Below are 23,928 nucleotides of genomic sequence, written 5' to 3' on the forward strand. Positions count from 1 at the left end.
TCTGGGAAAGACAGAACTTGCTTGGATCCTTTAGATCCTTTGCACCATGCAAGAAGACAAGTCATTTGGTCCTCTACTTCTAAAAAGCTGAAACAAAATCTATGAAGCTATCAAAGGATTTGTTGGTTAATTCTGTGAATAATGTTAGTGTGCACAAGTTAGAGTGATAATGAGTTTGAACATGAGGCTCTTATTCCACAATTTCAAGAGTCCTGCCAAGTACTCTGCAGAAATACCACATCTAGCAGGTCGCATGGCACACAGAAGGCATTTAGTGTCTGCTCAAAAAGCACGATTGGCTCCCCTTCCCTAGGCCAAATGAAAAGAAAACATTGCACAAATATTAAACTACTGCATTAATCCTTTCATATGCTCTTAATCTGTGTCAAACATCTTTGGAATTACATGTATTATTTTCTAGATAAAACATTGATTGTTTTTGTCCAGAAAAGAGAACTCCACTAAGGTTAAGAATATCAAATATCAAATGGCTTTTTTAGATTTCAATTAATGAAGAGAGATCAATGTTAATCTAAAATGTCATTTTAAGAATTTCAAAGATTCCATAGGACTGTCTAATAACAGCTTAATTAAGATAATACAAACATGACCAAAAGAAGCCAAATAGGAGCCACAAGTAAGAAAATATAATCAGGGAGTGTTAGCTCTGTACCATACATTTAACATATATGCATTTATTGATGTGCACAGATAGAACTCATTAAATTTTACTCAGCTTGGTTTTTAAAACCATAGACAAAGTAGTTACAGTTAGCCTGCACTGTACCAGGCAATGTACTACATGTTCTTCTACATTATTATAGCAACAGGGACTCATGCCCATCCACTAAGAGAGGTTCCATATGGCCTTGTGTTCCAAATGAGCAATCTTAAAAGAAACAGGTATCAGCCCACAGTTAATAATGGCTGCAAGGCCAGTATTCAAGTCAACATTTATCAAATTCCAAAGGCCCTGTTTTGGGAATTTGATTTTTTTTTTTTTTTTTTTTTTTTTTTTTTTTTTTTTTTGCGGTGCTGGGGATCGAACTCAGCAAAGGCCCTGTTTTGGAATGAAATGGGGAACATTCCCAAAATAATGCTATCACATAACGTACACATATGGGACAGTATTTATTTAAATATGTTGAAACCAAGAGAAGGCATAGATGCCACCTCACACTAAAATTGATTTTTCCTAAAGAACAAAACTTTATTATACAGCCCTCTTGAGTTCAAGCCCATTCACACTACTTCCACCACTCAGGAGATCCCAGTATCCACTGTGATCTCTGGGTATAAAAGAAAAGAGAAGTATATCTTCCTTGATTTGCAAGATGTATTACTGAAAACCCTGTCTTAAATTCAAAGAGGTAAATTTATTACTATTGTTTCTTTAATGTAAAAAAATTAACAATACCAAATATTATCATCTTTAGTGAGTGGCATAAAGTAAGTTCAGTCAACACAAATAAATTACAGAATCACAGGATTTTATAGCATTAGAGGAAATGCAGGCATAACCTATCACTTCACAGGTAAAAACAAAAGAGATTTAGCAGGGTTCAATGTCATAATTACTGTCACTACAACTCACACTTTCTAAATCTTAGCCCAGTATTATCTTTAGACCTATTTCAAGGAAAGATGTGGACCTTAATTAAGAGATACAAATACTCCATTACAAAATTATAGATAGGGAAGTCATGCACATATCACAAGGAGCCTGAAGGTACTTACTAAACTGAAAACAAGTTCTAAGTTCTTTGATCACATTTAGGATTCCAGAGAGAACTCCAAGTTCTAGAAGCAAATCTATCAAAATAACATGAGGAAAACTGCATAGGTATTAAAATTTTAATATAAATATATTATCTGATTCAGTCATGTTAAATAACAGGATTTGTTTCTATTTTAATTTATTAGCTACATGAAATCTACAAATATTATACCTCTCTACTGTGTTTCATTTACAGTTTTGTCAGAAAGAAATGTTCTTTACTTACTGCAGCTTGCTGTTGTTTCAATTTGTCTCTATACTCCTCTAATTCTTGCAAATTGAGAACAGGTGGGAGCTTCTATACAAAAAAAAAAAAAAAAAAAGAATAAAAAAAACCTGTATAATCTCATCTCATTTACCTAAATACCTTTGACTCATGAACTATAACCTGCATACAGAACACTGTCACACTGACTGCCCTCCATTTTTCCTGTCCTCTCAACTTCCCTTACTAGACCCCAGCCACAAAGCCTACACCTCTTTTTTATACAACTATTTGGCTTCAAACCTCACCAGCCTTGTTCCAGCATTGTGCTACTGTGACCTCTAGAAAATCCCACTACCGATGAGGTGCCTGGCCCCTAAACTGGGAGATAATGTTTCCAGGAGAATGTGAGGAAAATTCTTAACTCTAATCCCCTACTGGACCAGACACAGATATGTCCCTACAGCACTGTATGTCTACAACAGAACTCAGGAAGATTTCCCTCTGAATATGAATAGTTACTAAGTTCTACAATGTGACAGTGACAGTTTTTGGACTACATTCTGGAGCATATCAGCTTTTAAAGGACAGTATAGAAAACAAGCAAAAATACACACACAGACTCCAACTCTCAACAACTGATAAATGAAACTTCAAAATTAGTTGGGGACTGATTTGACTTTGTACTGCACTTAGTTTTGACTAAAACAAAATTTTACTATTCTGATTTTTGAAGTTCCTATAAATTCAAAATGCAATATTGTAAACAACATTACATAGGAGTTTATTATCATGATCAAAAGTCTGTTTTTCTGAACATATTTAGCCAACATAAAACAGAAGTACAAAAACATATTGGATGCTAACAGGTAAAAATTAATCAATACTCTACAGATATACTTAAAATCATTTTCAAAAATAATTGGACCTTTAAATAATGCTCACAGTTCATTTAGTCACAAAATGATAATCATAGACCTATAATGCCCCTTAAAAACATTCAAATCTCACTAAATCAATCAAAGAACCAAACAGGCTTTTGATATGTTTTGATGAAAGTTTTCTTTTACCTCCAGCTCATATTTGACAATATCAAAGGAGTCCGCAGAAAAATATACTTGTTCAATACTATTAATTAGCTCTTGTTCAGCTTGAGGGTCACTTGGCTGTTCTCGAAGTTCCCTGAATTCCTCCTTTAAAAAGTAAAAAAAAGTCACAATTACTATAATGATAATTGTTAAAATTCCATCTGCATGGGAACAAATGATTATGTCTTAACCATCACACATCTTCTGAGAACCATCCTAACCAAGGACACAAACTAATTAGAAAGCATAAAAACGTAAAAAATTAGGAAATAGTCAAACACTTTAAAATCGCTTATCTACTGGAGAATAAAAACTAGTCAGTTTAAAGATTTTGGATTTTACAATGAACTCCCTGAATGCCAACAAAGTTAAAAGAACTTAAATTTTAAAAAAAGAAAAAAAAGTTATTACCTAAACCTATCACGTATATACTCATTCCTTTTTTTTTAATTTTTCTTCTCTTTGAATTTAATGAGTTTACATCAAAAAATTAGGTAGTCATTTTACATTTAAGGAATAAAAATCTTTTAAAAAAATACAAAGAGTCAAAGGATTTTAACTAAGTTTATACGTTTACACTTCTTTTTGCTGCTATAGTTTTTAACAATACATCTCATCACATCTTATTGCAATGTGCAAATGCATTTGCAGCACGCATTACAATCATGAAAACTAAATTTAAGTTAACAGTGGCCCTTGGAGGAAACTGATATACCTTCTCTTAAAAACTCTACAGTATATACAAGCATTACATAATAATGCTATTTCACTACCTGTTGTCAAGAATCATCACCAAAGTTTTCTAGAAACAGATCCACATAGTGAATAAATATTTAAAAGGTAAAGTGTTCCTTATTTTAATTTTAGCAAGATCTTTTACTTTTCATTGCTAAGAAACGCTTCAATAGTTTTAAAGCAAAAGCTGTTAAGAGTCTAGATAGCTAAACTGTAATCCTAAATTCAAGCTTACAGAGAAGTCTTTTTTAAGTAGTTCTCAATAAAATATCCTCCCTCCCATGCCCCTGCCCCAAATCGTGTATTGTTTCTTACAAAACTTTGGTCAAGAGTAGAAATATATCCAGGCAGATGTATATACCATACAATAGCAAGAACAGTAGAGCCCAACTAATGACTTTGGGTTTTAAAAATAGAAGGCAATTAAAATGTACTCAAAGTTACATTAAGAAAAGCTTTCACAGGGTAATACTGAAACAGTCACAAAGGTTAAGAAAATACTGATATCAAAGTACAAATGACTACAATGTTAAAATAGACAAAAACTACTATACGAGAGCCTCTTTTAAAATTAAAAATAAAGAACACAATGCATGAGTCAGGATGATTTTCCTGTTCTACTCATGGATTTTAGTCTTGTATTTATAAGGTTGGTTATGTTGACATCTGGTAGAGTTTCTTAGGACATTTGATGAAGTCTAATTCCAACATCATAGGGTGGATCTTCCCCAAAGAACCTCTAGATCTTGGTTACATCGTGGTCACTGTATAATTTCAAAGTAGTGTAAAACTGCCATGATGTGCTGGGACATGAAGACGTATCCGGTGTACAGTGCCATCCCCATAATTGAAACCAGCATGGAATTGAACACAGTCCGCTCCCAGGGCTCCAGCACGTAAAGCACTGTGACCAGCAGGTACTGATAGTAAAACCAGGACATCTGCTTCCAGGCCCGTGCCAGCACCATCCCCGCCATGTGCCTCCTGCGATGCAGCCACACATCAGTCTGTCCATCCTCAGCCCTTTTAATTTTTTTTTATTCTGAAACAAAGTCTTGCTAAGTTACTTAGGGTCTACCTAAGTTGCTGAGGCTGGCCTCTAACTTGAGCTCCTCCTGTCTCAATCTCCTGAGTTCAGCAACATTCTAAAATATGCCTTACCATACAAAAAGGGAACACCAGGGGCTGGGACTATAATTCAGCAGTAGAGAGTTTGCCTACCATGTGCCAGGCCCTGAGTTCGATCCCCGGTACTTTTGGGTCAAAATCATCACTGGAACTCAAATATGGCCATGTTAACTCCCTAGGAATTCTGCAGCATTATAAGCAATAAATGTAGTTGATACTATCAAAAAAAATTTTAGATGCAAAATTTGCCAAGATTGAAAAATATTAAGTATGCAGTCAAGTCAAAAACTTAAATAGACTGCAATGATTATTTTCATATTACATGTATAAGTGCCACTGGCATGTAACACCATACTGAGATTATATAGTACCTAACTGACCTGAAAGAAAGACACAAGTTTTAGTTGTAATTCTGTTGTCAACCATGGAAAATTTACTTAGCCTATTGATGCCTAGTTTTTTTCGTCCATAAAGGACATTGTCTGTCTGTCTCCCTCTCTCTCTCTCTCTCTCTCTCTCTCTGTGTGTCTCTCTCTCAATACCTATCCTCCTCCACCCCTCCTTCCTTCCATCTCAGTGAGACAAATATCCAAAGTTATTAAGAATGCTAAAGGGAAAACATGATTTCATTTAAAAATACCTCACAACTGAACATTTCAAAATTGTGATGAATCTGAAAAAAAAAGAGTGCAATCTCTATATATGTACATAAAAGGTCAAATGCTATTCCTTCTAGAGAACTAAGCAATTAATATCACAGAAAACAGACAAACTCATATAATTTCAAAGAACTGATATGGAACACTTGACACTCTAAGAAACCTGAACTACAGAGAGGATAAAACCTGAAAAGGCAGGAGAAGCAATGCAGCATACAATGTAGGACTCAATCCAAAAATGTTCCTGAAAAAATAAAAAATACCTTCTCCTTTCAGTCAAGTTGATGGCTTCTATGTCAAATCTACATCTAAACTATTCAGACAAACCTCATGAAAAGAATACAGACGATGATTGTGTGTGTGTGTGTGTGTGTGTGTGTGTGTGTCATTGTAATTCTGGTCTTTAAGGCTGCTTCCACCTCCATCATTCTCTAAATGTTTCACTGCTATTAGGACTGCCTGCTCAATCAGATCAGGCACGCTTGAGAACTGAGATCACTTCTATTCTCCATCATTATGTTCCATAATGCCAAGGAACACTGTAGTTAACAGTCACTGATCAAACCAAAGTTAAATAATCAATTGTATTGAAAAGAAATATGAAACAAAAAGGCAATATGTTCTTGTTTTGAAAGTCAAAAATTTCTACAAACTTTTAATAAAAAGTCGCTTCTAACTAGACATAACAACAAATGTTAGTGATTTGGGAATATCTTATGCATATACATTAGAAATATAAACAAAATCAGCTACATTGCAACTCTTAATATGATTATACCACAATTTTGCCATTATATAAACTGATTTCCTAGGATTTGAGATGTATAAAAATATGTAATTTTTCACCTAAAATTAACCCAATTTAACAAGGATTTTACATGAATAAAAGATTTCCTACAAAAAAAAGTATATAAAGACAAAAGTGGGTGGGGAAACAAAAATACCAAATGAAATTCCCTACACCATACTAAAATAAGTGATTTAAGGGAAAAGGTTACAGTAATATTGTATGTTTAAGCTAAGTTTGAAAGAAAATATTACAGTTGTATAAACTTATCATACTATAATAAAATGTTTAAAGGGTTTATTTTTACAGTAAATTTTGAGTCACATAGTACATAACTAAATACATAACTAAATATGTATTAACATTAATAATCGGATAAGTGCTCTGTAAAATTTGAAAATCCAAGAACAATTTGTCAACAACTAGACTATCAAAGGTGCCACACCTGCCTACCAATGGCAATGAACTACACCTAAAATAAAGAAAATATGTATCAGTGTCACTCCATAATTAAAGTTAAAGAAAACTACAATTAAAATAATAAATAAAACCACAGATGGGGGTACACAAAAGTACAAAAGGTAAAAATGAACACATGAATTCTCTCTCCCTACTCTCAGTATGAGCTAACCCACCTATTGTCAAGGTCCTACCACCTCACCTTTCCCAGTCAGGGGAATTTCATTTAACAAACAATTTTATTCCCATTATGTAAAAATTCCCCGGACTAGGGTATGCAGGAATGGAGATGAGTAAAATTCAGCTGCTCCCTCAAATAAGTGAGTCAAATACCTAAGTAAAAGGTGGCAAGCAGAGGAGAGGTACAAATAAATTCAATGGAAGAGAAGGCATTTAGAGATTATTCAAATAGGGATGATTTCAAATTTCAGAAACTGGGGGAATAGGGTCACAAATATAAAGCAAGGTATATAAATAAACACAGCCTCAGAAAGCACACAACAGGTTCAAGCAATAAGGGTAGCTCCCTGCAGGAGGAAAACTGACAAAGGAAAGAGTCTGTGGATACATCAAGAGACAATGAAATGTAACAATGGAAATTTTTTTAATTAAATATATTTATATATATATATATGAACTATATTTTCCTTTACCAAAAATAAAGTATCTTAACACACATCACTATGTCAGACGTTACATCAAAAAAAACCCTAAATAGTCAATACTTTCTTAACATAATAAACCAAGCAGAATTATTTTAGGAAAGTGGTAGATAACAAAGAAGTTATCCAATATTTCAGAGGTTGTTTAAACTAGCAGTCGTAAGACACCATAAGGCTGCATATAATACTATCTAGACAATTTTTCTATTTTGATCACCTCTGAGATAAAGCTACACGTACACATATACATTATAAATGTAACTTTATGAAAAGTGAAGAAAAACAGTCATAACAGAAATTTAAGTCAACATCTTTGATTTAGCCAAGTCACTTTTCCTCTCCACATAAAAACAAAAGGTTTTATGAGAACCGGAGATTCAAGTCTATAAAACAACTTGAGACCTCAAATGGAAGGTGTTATAAAACATTCCCAGTATATTTAAGGTTTCTAGGGAACTAGACTATAACTTTACAAAACAATTTCCCACTTAAGAGTTCATCTCATAAAGGAATATACCCAAGTTTAAGAAGGAAACTGGAGACTACAAATTTTGCATTTAACCACTACTTTCAACTTATCTGAAATAACACTAATTGAAAATACTAACCCAAGCTCAGAACTTTCAATTCTATTCACTTTTATAACTGTAAAAAGTTATGACAGATTAACAGTCTCATCATTATTCAACTCGATAAGTCTCTTTAATTTTGAAATATAATTTAACTTAATTTTTAAACTCACAGAATAGCTTAGAAACTCAATTTTCAGCAGCAGGTTTTTATTCCAACAAAAAGACAAATGTAAAATCTTCATAGATCAGGTTTCAAAATTCTGCGGAATACTGAAGCCCCAACTTCCCTTTATATATTTAGTTTATTAGACCACAGTTCATATTAGATACTTGATTACACACGTATCTGGATGGCAGAATGTGTGTGTGTGTGTGTGTTGGAGGGTAAGGTGGAGGGTAGGAAGAAATGCTCTTGTAAAGCATGAATTTATTTTTGTAACTGATGCATCTCTTCATCAGTCAAGATAAAAAGCCATTCTGTTATAACAAATTCTAAACAGAAGTCATAATATTATAAAGTTAACATCACATTAGAGCTCTAATTGAAAGCAAAAAAATTTTAGCCACCAAAATCCATACAGAGCTAAAAGGAAGAGCAAAATATTGTTTTCAATATTCAATCGGTATTATTAAAGTCATAAATCTATTTTAGTGAAAGAGATTTCATCTGCTTCCAAATGAAAAAGGATTCAAAACCTATTTCAAGATAACAGATACCCTAAAACCATGTACCACATAAGTTTATAATGAATTGCCAGATGTCTGATTACATGGGGAAATGGCACATTTTCTTAAAATCCTACTAGAACAACAATAATAATCCATCAAAAGTAGCCGGTTCATCAGTTTGTGTGTGTGTGTGTGTGTGTGTTTTAAATAAAACACAGCTTTTAAAGCCTACTCCGCTTTCCTTCAGGCTTTCAGTGCCATCTAGTGGAATACTGATAAGGCTACAATTTGAAGAGTGGTTTCAGCACAATGATTTATGGAAAATTTTTATAAAAGGTTTTGTATGGAATTATCTTAATCCAGGCTTACAACACTTACATGATAAAAAATAATGTACTTTAACCACTTCCTACACATATAAATATACCATGAATAATAGATTATGAATAAATCTGATTTTATACAAAGAAATTAACTAAGTTGACATGAATTAAAATCACAAAATTAGCATAAATTTCATATTTAATACTTTGCTATGTATCTTTACTTATTTCTTGTATACTGTAGCTAAAAATACCAACCCAAGTTCAGATTTTGTTATATTTTTAACAAATATCTTACTAAATTTATTATTAAAAAACATTAAAAATAATAGCTTTAGAGACAATATTTTGATAAAAATTCATAAAACAATATTGACATCAATATTCTTTTGAGGTTAATAATACATAACCATTATGGAAGCACTATGGAAAGTTTGGATGCAGATTTATAAGGTTCTTAATACTGATATTTTTAATCAAGATTCAACAAAATACTCCCAAACAGTTCTAATAAATTCTATAACTAATAAATTTGTGGCTACTATGATTATCATAAATACTGGTCTTAATTCTTCATAATTCTTGTAATTCTTGTAATCAACTAACTTACGTGAAAACCATTTGCACATTTAAATGGATAACAAATCTACGTAGTCAGCAAATCTCTCTAATTTCTAATATCCTTACCTCTGAATGATAATCCCACTAATTTGAAATGTAACAGAATCAATTTCCAAGAATGGAATGTTACGTCATTTTCCTTTTTTTCCAAAAAAATTGTCCCTAAAATTGAAATTTTTTTAGAATAGATCCTGTATTTCCCATTTCTCCATTCTTATGATCATATTTGTACTTTCTACTTTTCTATACTATTTTTTCACCAAAATTCTGAAATGTCAGTATATAGATTATCATTTGACTCACAGCTCTTAATAGTGAGAAACAATACCATCTTGTCTATAAAATCTAGAATTGTACTAGATGATTTTTAAGATTTCTTTATATAAATTCTTAAAACAATAAAATAAGCAGTACCCTCTAGCTTATCAAACACCCTATGTGCCCTCCTTCAGGTGTACTTCATTACATTCCTCTTTCTATTAAGTTGAACCATCTGAAATTTGTCAAGATTTGTAATCTAAATCAACAGTCATTTCACTCGATCCATCCTAATATCTCTCCCCTACTTATCCTTTTTACTAAGATCTTTCATGTAACACAACTCAAATTAATCTATTTCTTCCTTGAAAACTTAACTGAAATCCCAATTTCTTGTTCTAACTTAGAAAAGACATTAAGACAGAAAGGGAAACAGAAATGTGCCCATTCTGAAGAACAGGGATTTTCTTTTTCTTTTCTTTCTTTTTTTTAATATTCTACCTTGAGTGAGGTGGTGTTACTAAATGAAGTTCACATTTAAAAGTTTCTCCATGATTCCTTAGGAAACTTGGAATGAAACCACCATTTGACCCAGTTATCCCACTCCTTGGTATATACCCAAAGGACTTAAAATCAACATACTACAGTGTTGTGGTCACATCAATGTTTATAACAGCTCAATTCACCATAGCTAAGCAATGGAACCAACCTAGGTGACCTTCAACAGATGAATGAATAAAGAAAATGTGGTATATATACACAATTGAATATCACACAGAATGAAGTTTTGGCATGCTAGCAAATGGCATTTGCTGGTAAATGGATGGAATTGGAGACCATCATGCTAAGTGAAACAAGCCAATCCCAAAAATACAAAGGTCAAATGTTCTCTTTGATATGTGGATACTAACACACAATAGGGGAAAGGGGAGGGAAAAATAGAAGTTCATAGAATTAGACAAAGGAGAATGAAGGGAAGGGAGGGGAAATCAGAACAGGAAAGATAGTAGACTAAATTAAACAACTTTCCTATGTTCATATATGAATACACCACTAGTGAAATTCCACATCATGTACAAACACAAAAATGGGATCCTAAGTAATACTCCATGTATGTATATGTCAAAATACTCTCTACCGTCATGAATGTCTAAACAAATATATATTATACACACACACACACACACACACACACACACACACACACACATATATATGTAAAAGTTTCTCTATACAAGCATTTAAATTGACCACTTAAAATAGTATAAATTGTTAAATCCCCAAAATATCTGCCAAAGATTGGGCAGGCTTGCATTCTACAACTAGTAATATACTACAAACATTTTCTATGCAATATATATTACCAGCTTAAAACCCAAGCTTCAAAATAATTTCTAGAGTATAATATCATATTTACAGGAAAAAAAGATCTGCCTTCCTTCTACTTGATGTAAATAAACTCCCTGACAGGAAAGAAGTTTTTTGCTTTTGGAAAAGATTGTTGTCTTTCTACAGCTGTACTAACAGTCCCTACAGTGTGTCTAATATATAGTAGAGGCTCAAAAAAATTGATGAAAATGCATCGGGAGAATATCAGAAGATAATGGACTATGTAGGTGATTTCTGTGATCCTTTTTAAGGTTCCTTTTTCTGTTTACCACATTTTCTGTTCATATCATACAAAACTTTTAAGGGAAAAGGTACTTTAAAATAATCAACCACTTCAAATGGATATTTTCCATTTTGTTGAAATGCTTTTAATAATTTGAAAAATTTTAATAAATATCATTTGAACACATCAAATTTCAGATCATCAAGAACTAGGGGTGCATTAATTTCAAAGCAACTGTATAAAATAAATCATTTAAAATATTTATATGATCTGAATATAAAGTCACATCTAACCTGTGAATAATATACTCAGCATTAAAGTTACACTAAACTACACTGTGTATTTCTGAAAATGATTCTTCTTAACAGTCAATTTCAATACTGATTGCCAATCCCACCATGTCCTATTCAGTCCATTGACCCGGGCTTTGCTGCATTCTGAACTGAGCAATTCTAGTTCTGAAAACCATCCAGAGAGAAGGCAGCAGCTCTGTTCACCCTCCACTAATAGTGATGTTGCAAGCAGGCACAGAAAGAACCAACAGCCACCAGGAGTTTTTAAGGCTTTTTAAGACTAAAGGCTTATATTATTTATTATTTAATTTATAATAAAGCTTATATTTATAGTGTAGTTCATACCATTACTATCATTTCACTATTAACTATTTTTAAATCTAAGTAACTTAGCTTCTCAGTATATGCCAAAAAGACCAGTACCCCAGGCTTCATCTTCATCTGAATCATTTTCTTTTGCTGGCCTTGTAATCCCAGACTGGTTACTCTACCCAGAGCCAGTTATCTCAAAAGTGCTGAGGGGACTGGGGTAGAGAGTTCATAAGACTGGAATAAGATCATCGTAAGTCCACTGCCTACTACTACTGGGAAAAACATCAAAATTGATAGTTTAAGACAACAGAAAGTTCTTATTAATACATTCATGTATTTTTTAATGAGGCTCACTAACTGTGATCCTCCTGCCTCAGCCTCTTGAATTATTGAGATTACAGGTATGCACACGGTACCCAGCCAATAATCTTTTTAAGTCAAAAAAAACTATTTGTCAATTAGAACATATGGCTATCCCTCACTTCCCAATTGTATCACCATCAATAATCTTTAATAGATTATAAAAAAATATAGCATTCAAACGTGCCTTTTGTTTGGCCCATTCATGCTAAAGGACTGGCTGGAATTTCATTGTATTTAGACAATGTGTTTGGGTCGGCCCTTTTGGGTCTGCCCTAACAAAAGCTAAGCAGTAAATGAAAAATTCAATCTAGCAAGGAAAGAGCCTCAAAGAAAAGGGAAATCATCCTGATAAGCAGCTGACACTGAGGTATAAGGAGAAGCCTTAGATTACTCAGCAAAGCAGCCCTATCAATTAAGATCTTGGACACAGAAAACAAACTTTCAAATATGGTCCTCGAATTAAAAATCCTAAGAGCAGACATTCAGAAGTGCTAGCTTTTATCCGTAGTGGAGTTGCTATTTGCAAGGTAACACTCCAGAGAAACAGCAGAGACTTAACAATGATTAATAATTCTCCTGGGTGGAAACCAGCTAGCTTTCAAATGACATATATTAAACTTGTAAACTTGAGAAGTTCACTTGAACACCAAGGGATTAAAATCTGAAATTCAGGCAGTTCAATATAAGTTATGCCTTAGCTGCTTATTCAAAAATCTCTGCCCAAAACAAAACACAATTAGCTATAATTTTTGGCTCAGAATGTAACAGCATAAAAAGTCAGCAGTAAATTATTTTACCTTATTTCTTCAAATTACAGCAGATTAATCAATAAGTTAAATATACACATATTTACTTATAGATTATAATGACATAAATTAAGTCCAAAACAATCTACTTAAAACAAATTATGATTTATATATAATATAAATATTATTTATATATATAAAACTATTAGCTGTACATAAAAGGTGTGTGAGTGTGTGAGTGTGTGTGTGTGTGTGTGTGTATACATATACTTCCAGACTAGGAGCTGCATATAATAGACCTTTATAACTTTATAAGTTTATTAATTTATCAAGTCTGCAGCTCCTATATTATAATGAACCATACTGCATCCCAGTGAGTAATGAGAGCACAGATAAGCCCTACACCTAAAGTACTCTAAAAATTTACCTAGTTTATTGTAACAACCATTAACCTATGGGAAAGAAAAGCTTCTGTGAACCAATTATTATCCAGAGGTAATATTATTTTCTTAAGAAAGTGAAAAGTCACGTTCACACTTGTAGATCAGTACCTTTCCAGGGACCCGGAGACTCTCAATGGCACCAAAATCACTGAGGCTCTCTGGAGGGCTTTTCAGACCCTTAAAAAAATAAGAAGACAAAGAGAATTTCAATTGTGTTGAAGACCTGTGAAAGGACAGAATATGCCTAGTGAAACAAAAATGACCATTTTAAAAATGGAAATTTTCCTGCTTCAAAATACAAAGACCATACAATCTAAAAATAATCATCACTTAACACCTGTAATATTATTATGAAATCAGGCAAGGATGTACTTTTAGCATCTTAAAAAAGTATTATGTAGCACCTTCTCAAAGAATGGAAGTCTAACTTAACCACGGTTTTAAAACAACCAAAAGAAAGGAAATCCATTACAAAAACTGCTCTACAAAAGTACTTATCTATTAATCATTAGCAAATTCACCTGGAAAAAAGGTTCAAGCAATATTATTATTATTCACAGATACAATATATTAACCAACCAAACTATTCAAACATTTTAATAACGTTAATTATTTAATTTGTACATAAGTAACCTCTTCATCCTACTTGATTGTTTCCCACTAATGTATCTAATTCATGCTGCTATAATTATGATTTAAATTCCAGTTCACATGGCTTTCTACCTCTCTTTCTTCCTATATGCATATAAACTGAAGGATTCTGAAAGCCTTATGTGTACTAAGGGAAATTATCAAGGCAGAAAGAACTCAGCAATTTAAACTTTCTGTAAAAAACTTTTTTAAAAATAAGCTACTCAAACAGTACTATTAGTCATAGGTAAAATTAGCTAGTACATCAATTTGAGGAGAAATTTTTGATAAGGTCAAATTATCTTTTAGGTGCCCTGTCTTGGCCTTTTGGTTCTCAGTAACCAAAACATATGGTATATGTTGATTATTTGAGACTTAGAATCTAAGACTTCTGTTGAAGTTATAGGGGTGTGTTTTATCTTCTGTATTATAAACCACCACCAATCAAATACATGATTGACTTTTTATGACTAAGTGCTGTCTCACCCTCAATTCTTCCATTACTCCCAGAATATCTAACCCACCCCCCGACCCAACCACACACACTCCCACACAAACACACAGAGAAATAAGAAAACAGTACATCACCTTCAGAATTATCTCCTCTGTGAAGTCTTCTCAAACCTCTATGCTTCAAAGAACACAGTATTTCTCAGTATAGCCCAAGGATCACCTCCACCAACATCACCCAGGCAACTTTTTAAAGACTCTTGAGCCCTACCACAGATCTAGTGAATAAGCACTTCTGGATTAGGACCAGGAATTTGCATTTGAACTAAAACCCCAAGTGACTCACATGATCAGAATCATGGCTAAACGTTTTCCAGGACAAAACCTCAGCCAAAGTAGTGAAGTTTTAAATTCTAAATGTATCTCTTTCTCCCAGACCTTAAGTAACAAAGGAAAGAAGAGACCAAGTGTTAATTGCATTTATAGCCTGGTGGCTAGCAAAATTCTAGGAACAGAATAAATGCCAATGAGTTCGTTACAGGGTAGAAGTCATTGGTCAGGTTCCAATCTTCAACCAACACACAACAAGACTGCAGAATTAAGTTTTCAGGAATGCTTGTAGGAAAAAGAAAGGCCTACTGCAGGTCTAACATGAAAATGTGCAAGGGAGGTAAAATTGTTACTAATATGTTCCTAAGTCTGTGTTGTTCTTTGTGTGGATTTCTTACCAACAGTATCTTGAGGGCACAGGATCAAGGTGGCAAGGAATGCATGGTTAGGTAGGTAACTAAACTTTTATGCGCAGTATACATAAGACTATATACACAACTATATATATGCATCAACACCCACACAGGAAATTAAAACTTCATAATTTTATTCAAAACCATGACCACCCCTAAAAAATCCTAAAGTGTATCTGCTGTGTCTGTAAACAAACATTTTTGAAAGCAGAGGTCTGTTTATCTACTCTAACAGAAATCCTTGGAGGAATACATCATGTCCAATTCTCTCTTTCCCTAGCACGTCTCAGTAAAGAAACTGATGCCTAAAATGTAAATGTGATATTTCCCAGGATCTAGAAATAGATTAGACACCACACGCCATCATTCAATACTAATACATGGTAACCTTCTGTCAAATGTACAAAATAAGAGTAACAAAAATGAGAAGCTGTGTGTAACCCCAATGATTTGTTTCCTTTTCTTTTCAACAGAACTGAACAGTGTTTACACTCAGACCCCAATTTCTCTGGCCCTGATTTCTTTTGAACCCACCCAAATAAGGCTTTCCTCCCCACCACTGCATGAAAATGATATTATGTCACCAATGACCTCCATGCTGCCCCGAGGAGTGGAGTGACTCCAAGAAGGGGCTCCCAAGTGGGTTTGTACCCTCACTCTTGCACTGTGTTCTTAACAACTCTCCTATCCTTACCTATGCATTATCTCCTAATTATAGTGACAACCCATAGGTTGTTAAAAATAGATACAACATATGTGAGAAGCTAAAAATGCTATGTGGTACCTCACAAGCATTCTTTAAGTATTAACTATATTAACACTACTATGAGCACAGAGAAATGTTTTCCTTGATTAAAACAGAAATGAAGACCAACTACATGTCTCAAAAGCACATCTGACACTCAACTGCACTTTTGGATTTTAGATCTTTAACCCTTTGACTATCAGTTTTATAAGTTCCTACTAACAAATATAGAGCCATTTCTGTGTTTTACTTATGCTCTTGAAAGCACAATCACAGGCTGGGGTTGTGGTTCAGTGGTACAGCACTTGCCTCGCATGTGTGAGGCACTGGGTTCGGTTCTCAGCACCACATATAAATAAATAAATAAAGGTCTACTGACAAGAAAAGAATAAAATAAAGCACAGTCATGGTTAGTTCTAGTAGTCTGCCTTAATAAACTGATTTTCTTTACTATTTTTGATAATCTGATAATTTTGTATATTTAAATACAAAACCCAATATTAACACCTATCTCTATATTTTATTTCTTTGCCCAAATCAGATTAACACTTCAGACTACTTCAGTTATATCTATACGAATCATTTTCTATTTATGAGACCAGTAATTTACGTTCTACAATATCAAAAACGCACTCAAATCAGGCTTTCTTCCCCACCACTTCATGAAAGGTGCTACTGTCATGTCACCAATGACCTTCATGCTGCTCAGTCCAAAAAGCTCATTCTCACCCTCACCTTAGTTGGTCAGTCTACAGCATTTAACACAGCTGTTCACTCCCTCTTTTAAATTCTTTACATGGCTTCCTTCCTGGTTGTAGTCTTTACTCAACATTCATTCTACAAATATTTACTGGGCATCTGCTATATGCTAGAGACCATTGGGATTCTGAAGACTTCTAACCTCACTGGCTGCTCTCTCTCACTCTACTGTGCAGAATCCAACCTTCTCCTTTTAACACTGAATTCTCAAAGCTCCAACCTTGGACTCTTCATATATCCACATTCACTCCACTGGTGATCTTAACCAGGTATTTTGCCATCAAGAGGCTTGTAAGTCCTGAGGTTTTATCTATACCTCGGATTTCTCCCCATAAATTCAGACTCACACACACAAAAAATTCAGACTCACTTGTCTAACTGCCTCCAGCTTTCAAATTACCACATTTAAAAGCCATCTCCACTCAACATGTTCTTCTCTCAGTTTTATTCATCTCAGTAAAGTGGCAATTCCATTCTCCCAATTACTGGAGCCAAACCATCTGGAATTATCCTAGATGTTTCTCTTTCCCTCAAGCCCAAATTCAATCCATTAGGAAATCCTGTTAACTAGACATTTATCAGATAACCACAATCTGACCTCTTAACACTTCTATCACTAGAACCCTGGATAAAAGCACACACTTTTTTTTCCAGGATTACTGCAATAGCCTCCTTACTCCTCCTGTTTCTGCTCTTCCCTGTCCCCACCTTTTTCAATCTATTCTTAAAACAAACTTCCCAATGGTCTTTCTGAAGTGTTAACATCATATTCTATCACTCTTCTGCTTGCTGTTTCACTCAAAATAAAAGTAATGGCGTTCCTATACCCTACAAGGCTCTATGTGAGTCTGCTTCCTACCCTTAGCTCACTAACCTCAGACTGACCTCAACTCCTACTATTTTCTCCTCACTCACTCCACTTTCACTGGTCCCTTGCAGTTCCTCAAACACGTTACTGCCTCAGAACCTCTGCAATTGCTTTTCATTCCCTTGATATCCACATGATACACTTCCTTAACTCCTTTGGGTCATTTTCAGTACCATCTCTGTGATGCAACTTATGGGACACTCTAAAATTATAAATATTCCCAAATGCTAATGACTTCCATGATTCCCTATCCTCTTTTCCTCTAAAACATTTATCATCATGTCTGCTTTAGCACTTGTCTATTTTGCTCACTGCTTCATCCCCCAAATGTAGAATAGTGCCAGGCACATAGTGCTCAATTCAATTTGCTGAATGAACCAAAAGAACAGAGGCCAGCATAATGGAGAATGACGAACAATAGATCGAATCTACATAAAGAGATCTAACAAAGCCCTCCCTCCTTCCCACTGTTTGCAAACAAAGATCTTGGGACAGCTGAAATGCCAAAATACTACAAATTTCATAGACCTTAATTTCAAGACTCTGCATATTAACTCAACATATATTGTTAACATAATAATCAACTTTATGGAAGTCAAGTCATAAACACACATAATTTGAATGACTTTAAAAAGCAGTGTAAAACTCCAATTTTACCTCACTTTTTACACAGTATAGTTCCAGCTTTTCATATAAGTTCTTCAGATTTTTTCCATTCCAATTAAACACAAATAAAAGCTGCTAAAATTCAATAAGCAAATACCTGAGGCTGAGGAATTACCATTTTTAGTACAATTCCATTATATTTTAAGAGACATATCACTGGTATCTAGAATTTTTATTTTTCCTTTCCTACTAATCTTCACAAAGTAAGATCCAAAACCAATAAACCACCTAAAACTGTTTTATAACTATGGCAACGTTGCTACACTGAACTGTATGGGAGGCAACAAACATGAGAGTGCCAAACTTAACTGATGAACAGAAGTCTAAATTCAGCAATCCAAAGGCAGTTTATTAGAGGTAGGACATACAAAAGTGTGGTGTTTTAAAACTCGAACAAGTAGGTACCAAAAGATTTGCTGAACTTCTCTACTGCCTGAATTGCCTAGAAAATGCACGCACTTAATTTGTATAATATGAATATCACCACCAGGCTAACCCCATGAGGAACACATTATTGTTACTATTTTAAAGATGTAAAAACAGGTACTTAGAAACGTTCGATAACTTGCCCACGATCACACAGTTATCACAGGATGAAGCAGGATCTAAACTGATTATAAAAAGTAAAAAAGTAGTAGAAAGCATAGAACCTGTACTCAACAAATGTGAGGAATGCTAAAATGCTATTACCCCCTTTGCGAATCTTTTCATTGTTCAGAGAATTTTCGTTTTATTTTCATGACTTCAACTATGTAATTTCACAAAAGCAAAATAATAATGCAAGGATCATTTGCACTGTCCATCAGAAATAATTTGTAACCTGTTCGGATATCTCCAAAATTTAAATTCTCAAATAAATAAGAATTTGCAGTTTATGCTCTCTTTTAATCAAGGGAAAAAAAAAAATCACAAGGGCTGGGGATGTAGCTCAGTGGTGGTGCATTTGCTTAGAATACATGAGGCCCTCAGTTCAATCCCCAACACTACAAGAAAGAAATAAATCGCAAATGAATCTTTCACTAAAGGATTATCCTCCACATTTTCCCAACTTCTCATATTGATTTAAAACTAATCTAAATTGTTTATTTCATATTAAAATACTGAAGAACTGCCAATTCTTTGAAATACTGGAGTTGAAATAAGTCATGGTCAATAAGTACATAATAGGAAACGTATGCCAATTCTTGCTTGAAGGAAGTTGAAGCATTATTGGGAAGCCCTAACATAAACAAGATAGGTTACAAAATAGCCAATTCTTATTCATGAATTAACATTTTGGCCAAAAAAAAAGTATAATTTTGCCATGACAAAGATATATTTTTTTAGAAAAATAGGATTCGCAAATTTTATCTTATTGATGATCCTCATAATAGAGCCGTGAGATAGGATGAACAAAAAATTATTCTTATTTTCATATCCAAAAAACTTAAGCTACGAGGTTTGGGAATTTGGCCCAAATCACAATTCTACCAATTCGGTCTTCAAATCATTTGCTTGTTTGGTTTTGTTTCACTCTTCACGTCATCTCCATCACACAGACCCAAACCTCCTACTCGCAGCCAGTCAGTCAGGATGCCAGGGTCCCTGAAAGGCAACTGGAGCTGTTCTGGAAAGATGGCAAAAAGGCGAGGAGAGACAAAGCCAGCCTGATTCCCTCACTAACCCTGTTTCTATGAGGGCGTTATCCACTTGAGCAGGAACCCGATGTAGACGGCTCAGGTGAGTTTGAAAGGGTGCGTCCCAGCTTCCAAGTCCTCCTGACACCCACCACAACCCCCAATTTAGGTCTCCGCCCGCCGCCGCCCAGGGACAGAACATCTAGGCTCCTCTCTGAGCCGAGGTAAAGGAGGCCTTTGTTTCAGCCACCAGGACTTACCTGTCGGGTCATGAGAGATTTGATTTTTTGCATGGCGAAATCGTGGGGAGATTATCATGCCGCAAAGAGCTAACAAATCACACCAAACCACCAGACAGCTGGCGCCGACACAGGGAAGCCATATTGGACGGTCACGTGGAGCGCGGACCCGGGTCAGTCTTCCTTTCCCGGGGCATGCTGGGAACTGTAGTCTTCCGCCCGCCGCGCAGAAGAGGTGAAAGGAACACCTCTCAGGTACTACATTTTCCAGCAAGCCAAGCGGCAGGTGCTTCCGTTAAGCCAGCAAATCTTAAACGTCCTGAATCTTTTCAGTAGTACTTGCACTTGATCGCTTTGGCAAAGCAGAAACCGAGGTTCTAGGTGACCAGACTGAGCTAAGGAATAAACACTGAGACTATGTATAAACCAGACCCGCTGGGCGTGTGATGGAGTACACTTCAGCTGATCTAGAGGGAAAACGTGAGACTGACGGGAAAGGGAAGGAACTAGGGGAAGGACACTCTCCGAGAGGTGACCTGAAAACTTGGGACTTCCCAGGTGGCACTGGGTTTGACCTGAGGAAAGGTGTGCTCCGGGTTCCCCAAAGCGTCTGGTCGCTAGTGGGGACACTAATAATATTGAGGTTATTTTTAATTTTGAAATTCAATTTGATCTCTCAAAAACTTTAATTTTAAAAAATGAGGATTTTGTAATTACAAATAAATTATGTAAGTGGGCGCAATTTTGTAAATTATAAATTATAAAGCACCATATCATTTTGAGGTGTTAGTAGTCATAATTCTGCCCTATTCTCTGCTCCAGCAAAACCATCTCTTGCATACTTCTATCAATATCACTGTGCTTAGCAATTTCTTTTGAAATTATGTTTACCTATATGCATTTCTGGCTCCATTATTTCTAAACCCTTAACAATTCCCATCACTTTAGGGCAATTCCAGTTTAGTTCATTCTTTAATCTTAATTGTTAGGCTATTCTTAGTTTATTAAAATCTTCAATATTTAGAAGTTTCTGTATCAAAAGAAACAAACTGCCAATCATATTAGCATATACTATAAAACCGAATTCAATAAACATTTGTTGATCGTTGGCACAAAGCAACACTGTATTAAGCACTTTAGATGAAAAAGGAATGGTTGTGGTACTCAAGGAGTTCACAATTTAATTGAAAATCATCTTAGTGGTGATCAATTCCACTACTCTTGAATCTGAGTATTCAGGTTCCCTTGAGGAGGATGCTGTTGTTATTATTTTCTTAGGGGTTGTTGGTTTGTTTAGAGCTTCAGTGATTCTTAGAGGTGGCCCAACTGTACCATTTCAAATCCATTTTTTAAAAGAGATTAGAGAATGTATCTATATAAGATATAGAGACCACACATTTCATTAGAACTTAATCCAGGTTTAGAACCCAAATTCACTCCCAGAATTTTCTCTCATACACAAAAAATACACAAAATTAAGAGTGATCAAAAAAATTTATTTCTATTGGCCAAATTTGGGATAATTAGTATTTTGCATATCTATTTGACACTGAAAAGCAAGAAAAGCATTATAACTTTGTTTTACTCTAAAGCTCCACATTTTAGTTTATTTCTCATAAAGTGAAGAAGGTAGATAACTCAACCTTCTAAAAGTGCAAAGGCTGTAAGTATAATATTGACAACATGTAAAGTTAATCCCTGCTGTTGTGTAAAAAAAACTGTATCAATATACTCTAAAACTTTATAAAATCATCTATAAATTATTATTATTTTAGGTTGATAAAATTTTAAATGCTCTAAAGAACACTTTTTATAAGATGGGATGTTATTTCATTCCCATTTTTCAAATATATGTATATACACACACACACACACATATATATATATCCATATAAGATATAGAGGCCACACACACATGCATATATATGATTTCTTTATGGCTTTCAGTTTTTCCTGAGGACTGTTGGTGGTAGACCATGGCAAACTAGTGAAAAGTTATAATGGCCCACAAACAAGTCTTGAGGAAAGCTTGCTGGACTAGTTCCTTGGTAAAAGAGTGCTAGCCCAGTTTTTGCAAGATTGGAAAATCAGAGCATTAATAAAGTAAGGGCATATTTCTGATGGCCCAAACAGGAGGGACCTCTCAATGGTCAAAAAAGAGCTGTGAACCTCACGTGGTTGGGAAAATAAATTTCTTATCCTATGATAAATACCAGAACAGTGGAGAAGATTGGCCCATCCGGAATATGTGACCATACTTCCTGATCAGGCAATAACAGAAAACAGAACCCTTCCTGAAGGTAAAGCTGTGGCCTGAGAAGAGCCAGGAAGGAAGGCATTGCTGCATAGTCAGTCAGCAGCCACAGAGGGTAGATCTAGGCTTCTGGGACCCAGTGTTGTAGACTTTACGGTATGAGAGTGAACACAGCACAGATATAGGCATATGTTCTGGCCCACTCTGTCAACCAGCTCTTCCTGTAAACTAACCCTTCCTAGGATCTAATTACAACAGTAAGAAAATGCTTTCTTTCCCAAGTTCTTCTTAAGACCTACTGTTCTATGTTGACTTTGGCATTTCACCACCTCTCATCAATTTTTTTTTTTTTTTACCATTGCAAAATACTCAGAGAACATGAATTAAAAATATGGATGTTTGAAATTCATGTAGCAGTCATTTGGCATATGAAGAAATGTCAACCTTATAATTTAAATAAACTAGACTATAAACTACGTGATGTGACTTGAGAGAGAATTAAAAAAAAAAAAAAAACCTGTCCTAACACACACACACACACACACACACACACACACACACCTGCACAGGACCATGTTCATATGCAATTGTAAACACATACTCTATCCCAGTGGCTCCTTGCATTGCCTACAGTTTAATCACCATGAATATAGCTTGTTTTAAGTTAATTCGCTTTCTCATTTTAAATGTAAATATAACTAAGATTAGTGAACAGGCTATAGGCCCTTTTTTCCTGAGCAAAATGGTAGAGCCGAGTTTCCCAGGGGGTTACAAGTGTGACATGAAATGCTGATGGTGAGAAATTTCTTATAAAAATACTTGAAACCGTTTTTTTAAATCATGTAAAAATTGGCAATAGTTGAAACTAAATTTCGACATTGCTTTGTGTGACTTCCTGTATAAACATCTGAGTTTATACCTACAAACCTACCACTAGAGGGTGCTTTGTCATGCTTATGCCACTTAGTGCTTCCCTCACCTGTGCCACACAAGTATTGTCAGTTTTTTTATGTGTGCTGTGACATGAAAAGATCACAATTATGGTTCATCTGGTATTTAATTAATTTATATAACATCTACTATCTAGTGTCATAAAAAGTATATTTTTATATATAACAAAAGAAATAGAAAAATACCAGGAAAAAAAAAGAGTCTTTTAAATTGGTTCATTTCACTTTAGGAAAACCACACTGTATTGTCTTTATTCTTCTCATTTGCCAGCACCCAACAAACTTCATAGTGAGCC

The 23,928-nt window shown here is 34.6% G+C and overlaps 2 protein-coding genes across 4 annotated transcripts in view; both read right to left on the reverse strand.

Moving 5' to 3' along the window:
* Positions 1 to 20,585, reverse strand: part of Vps50 (VPS50 subunit of EARP/GARPII complex) — a 123,850-nt gene extending 103,265 nt beyond the window's left edge. For all 3 annotated transcript variants that reach the window (XR_007109843.1, XM_047561503.1, XM_047561504.1), the window contains exons 1-4: positions 20,450 to 20,585; positions 13,821 to 13,889; positions 3,053 to 3,175; positions 2,004 to 2,075 (exon numbers count right to left, since the gene is read on the reverse strand). Coding sequence is in view for 2 of the 3 variants with exons in the window: in XM_047561503.1 (XP_047417459.1) it covers positions 2,004 to 2,075; positions 3,053 to 3,175; positions 13,821 to 13,889; positions 20,450 to 20,482 (297 nt within the window). In the remaining variant the exon portion in view is untranslated. The remainder of the gene's footprint in view (positions 1 to 2,003; positions 2,076 to 3,052; positions 3,176 to 13,820; positions 13,890 to 20,449) is intronic.
* Positions 4,567 to 4,782, reverse strand: LOC124990940 (serine palmitoyltransferase small subunit A-like). The gene has a single exon (XM_047561505.1). It carries the CDS (start codon positions 4,780 to 4,782, stop codon positions 4,567 to 4,569), a length of 216 nt encoding a protein of 71 aa, XP_047417461.1.
* Positions 20,586 to 23,928: the final 3,343 nt, after the last annotated feature.

Source organism: Sciurus carolinensis, chromosome 8 (genome assembly GCF_902686445.1).
Source record: "Sciurus carolinensis chromosome 8, mSciCar1.2, whole genome shotgun sequence".
Taxonomy (NCBI): Eukaryota; Metazoa; Chordata; class Mammalia; order Rodentia; family Sciuridae; genus Sciurus; species Sciurus carolinensis.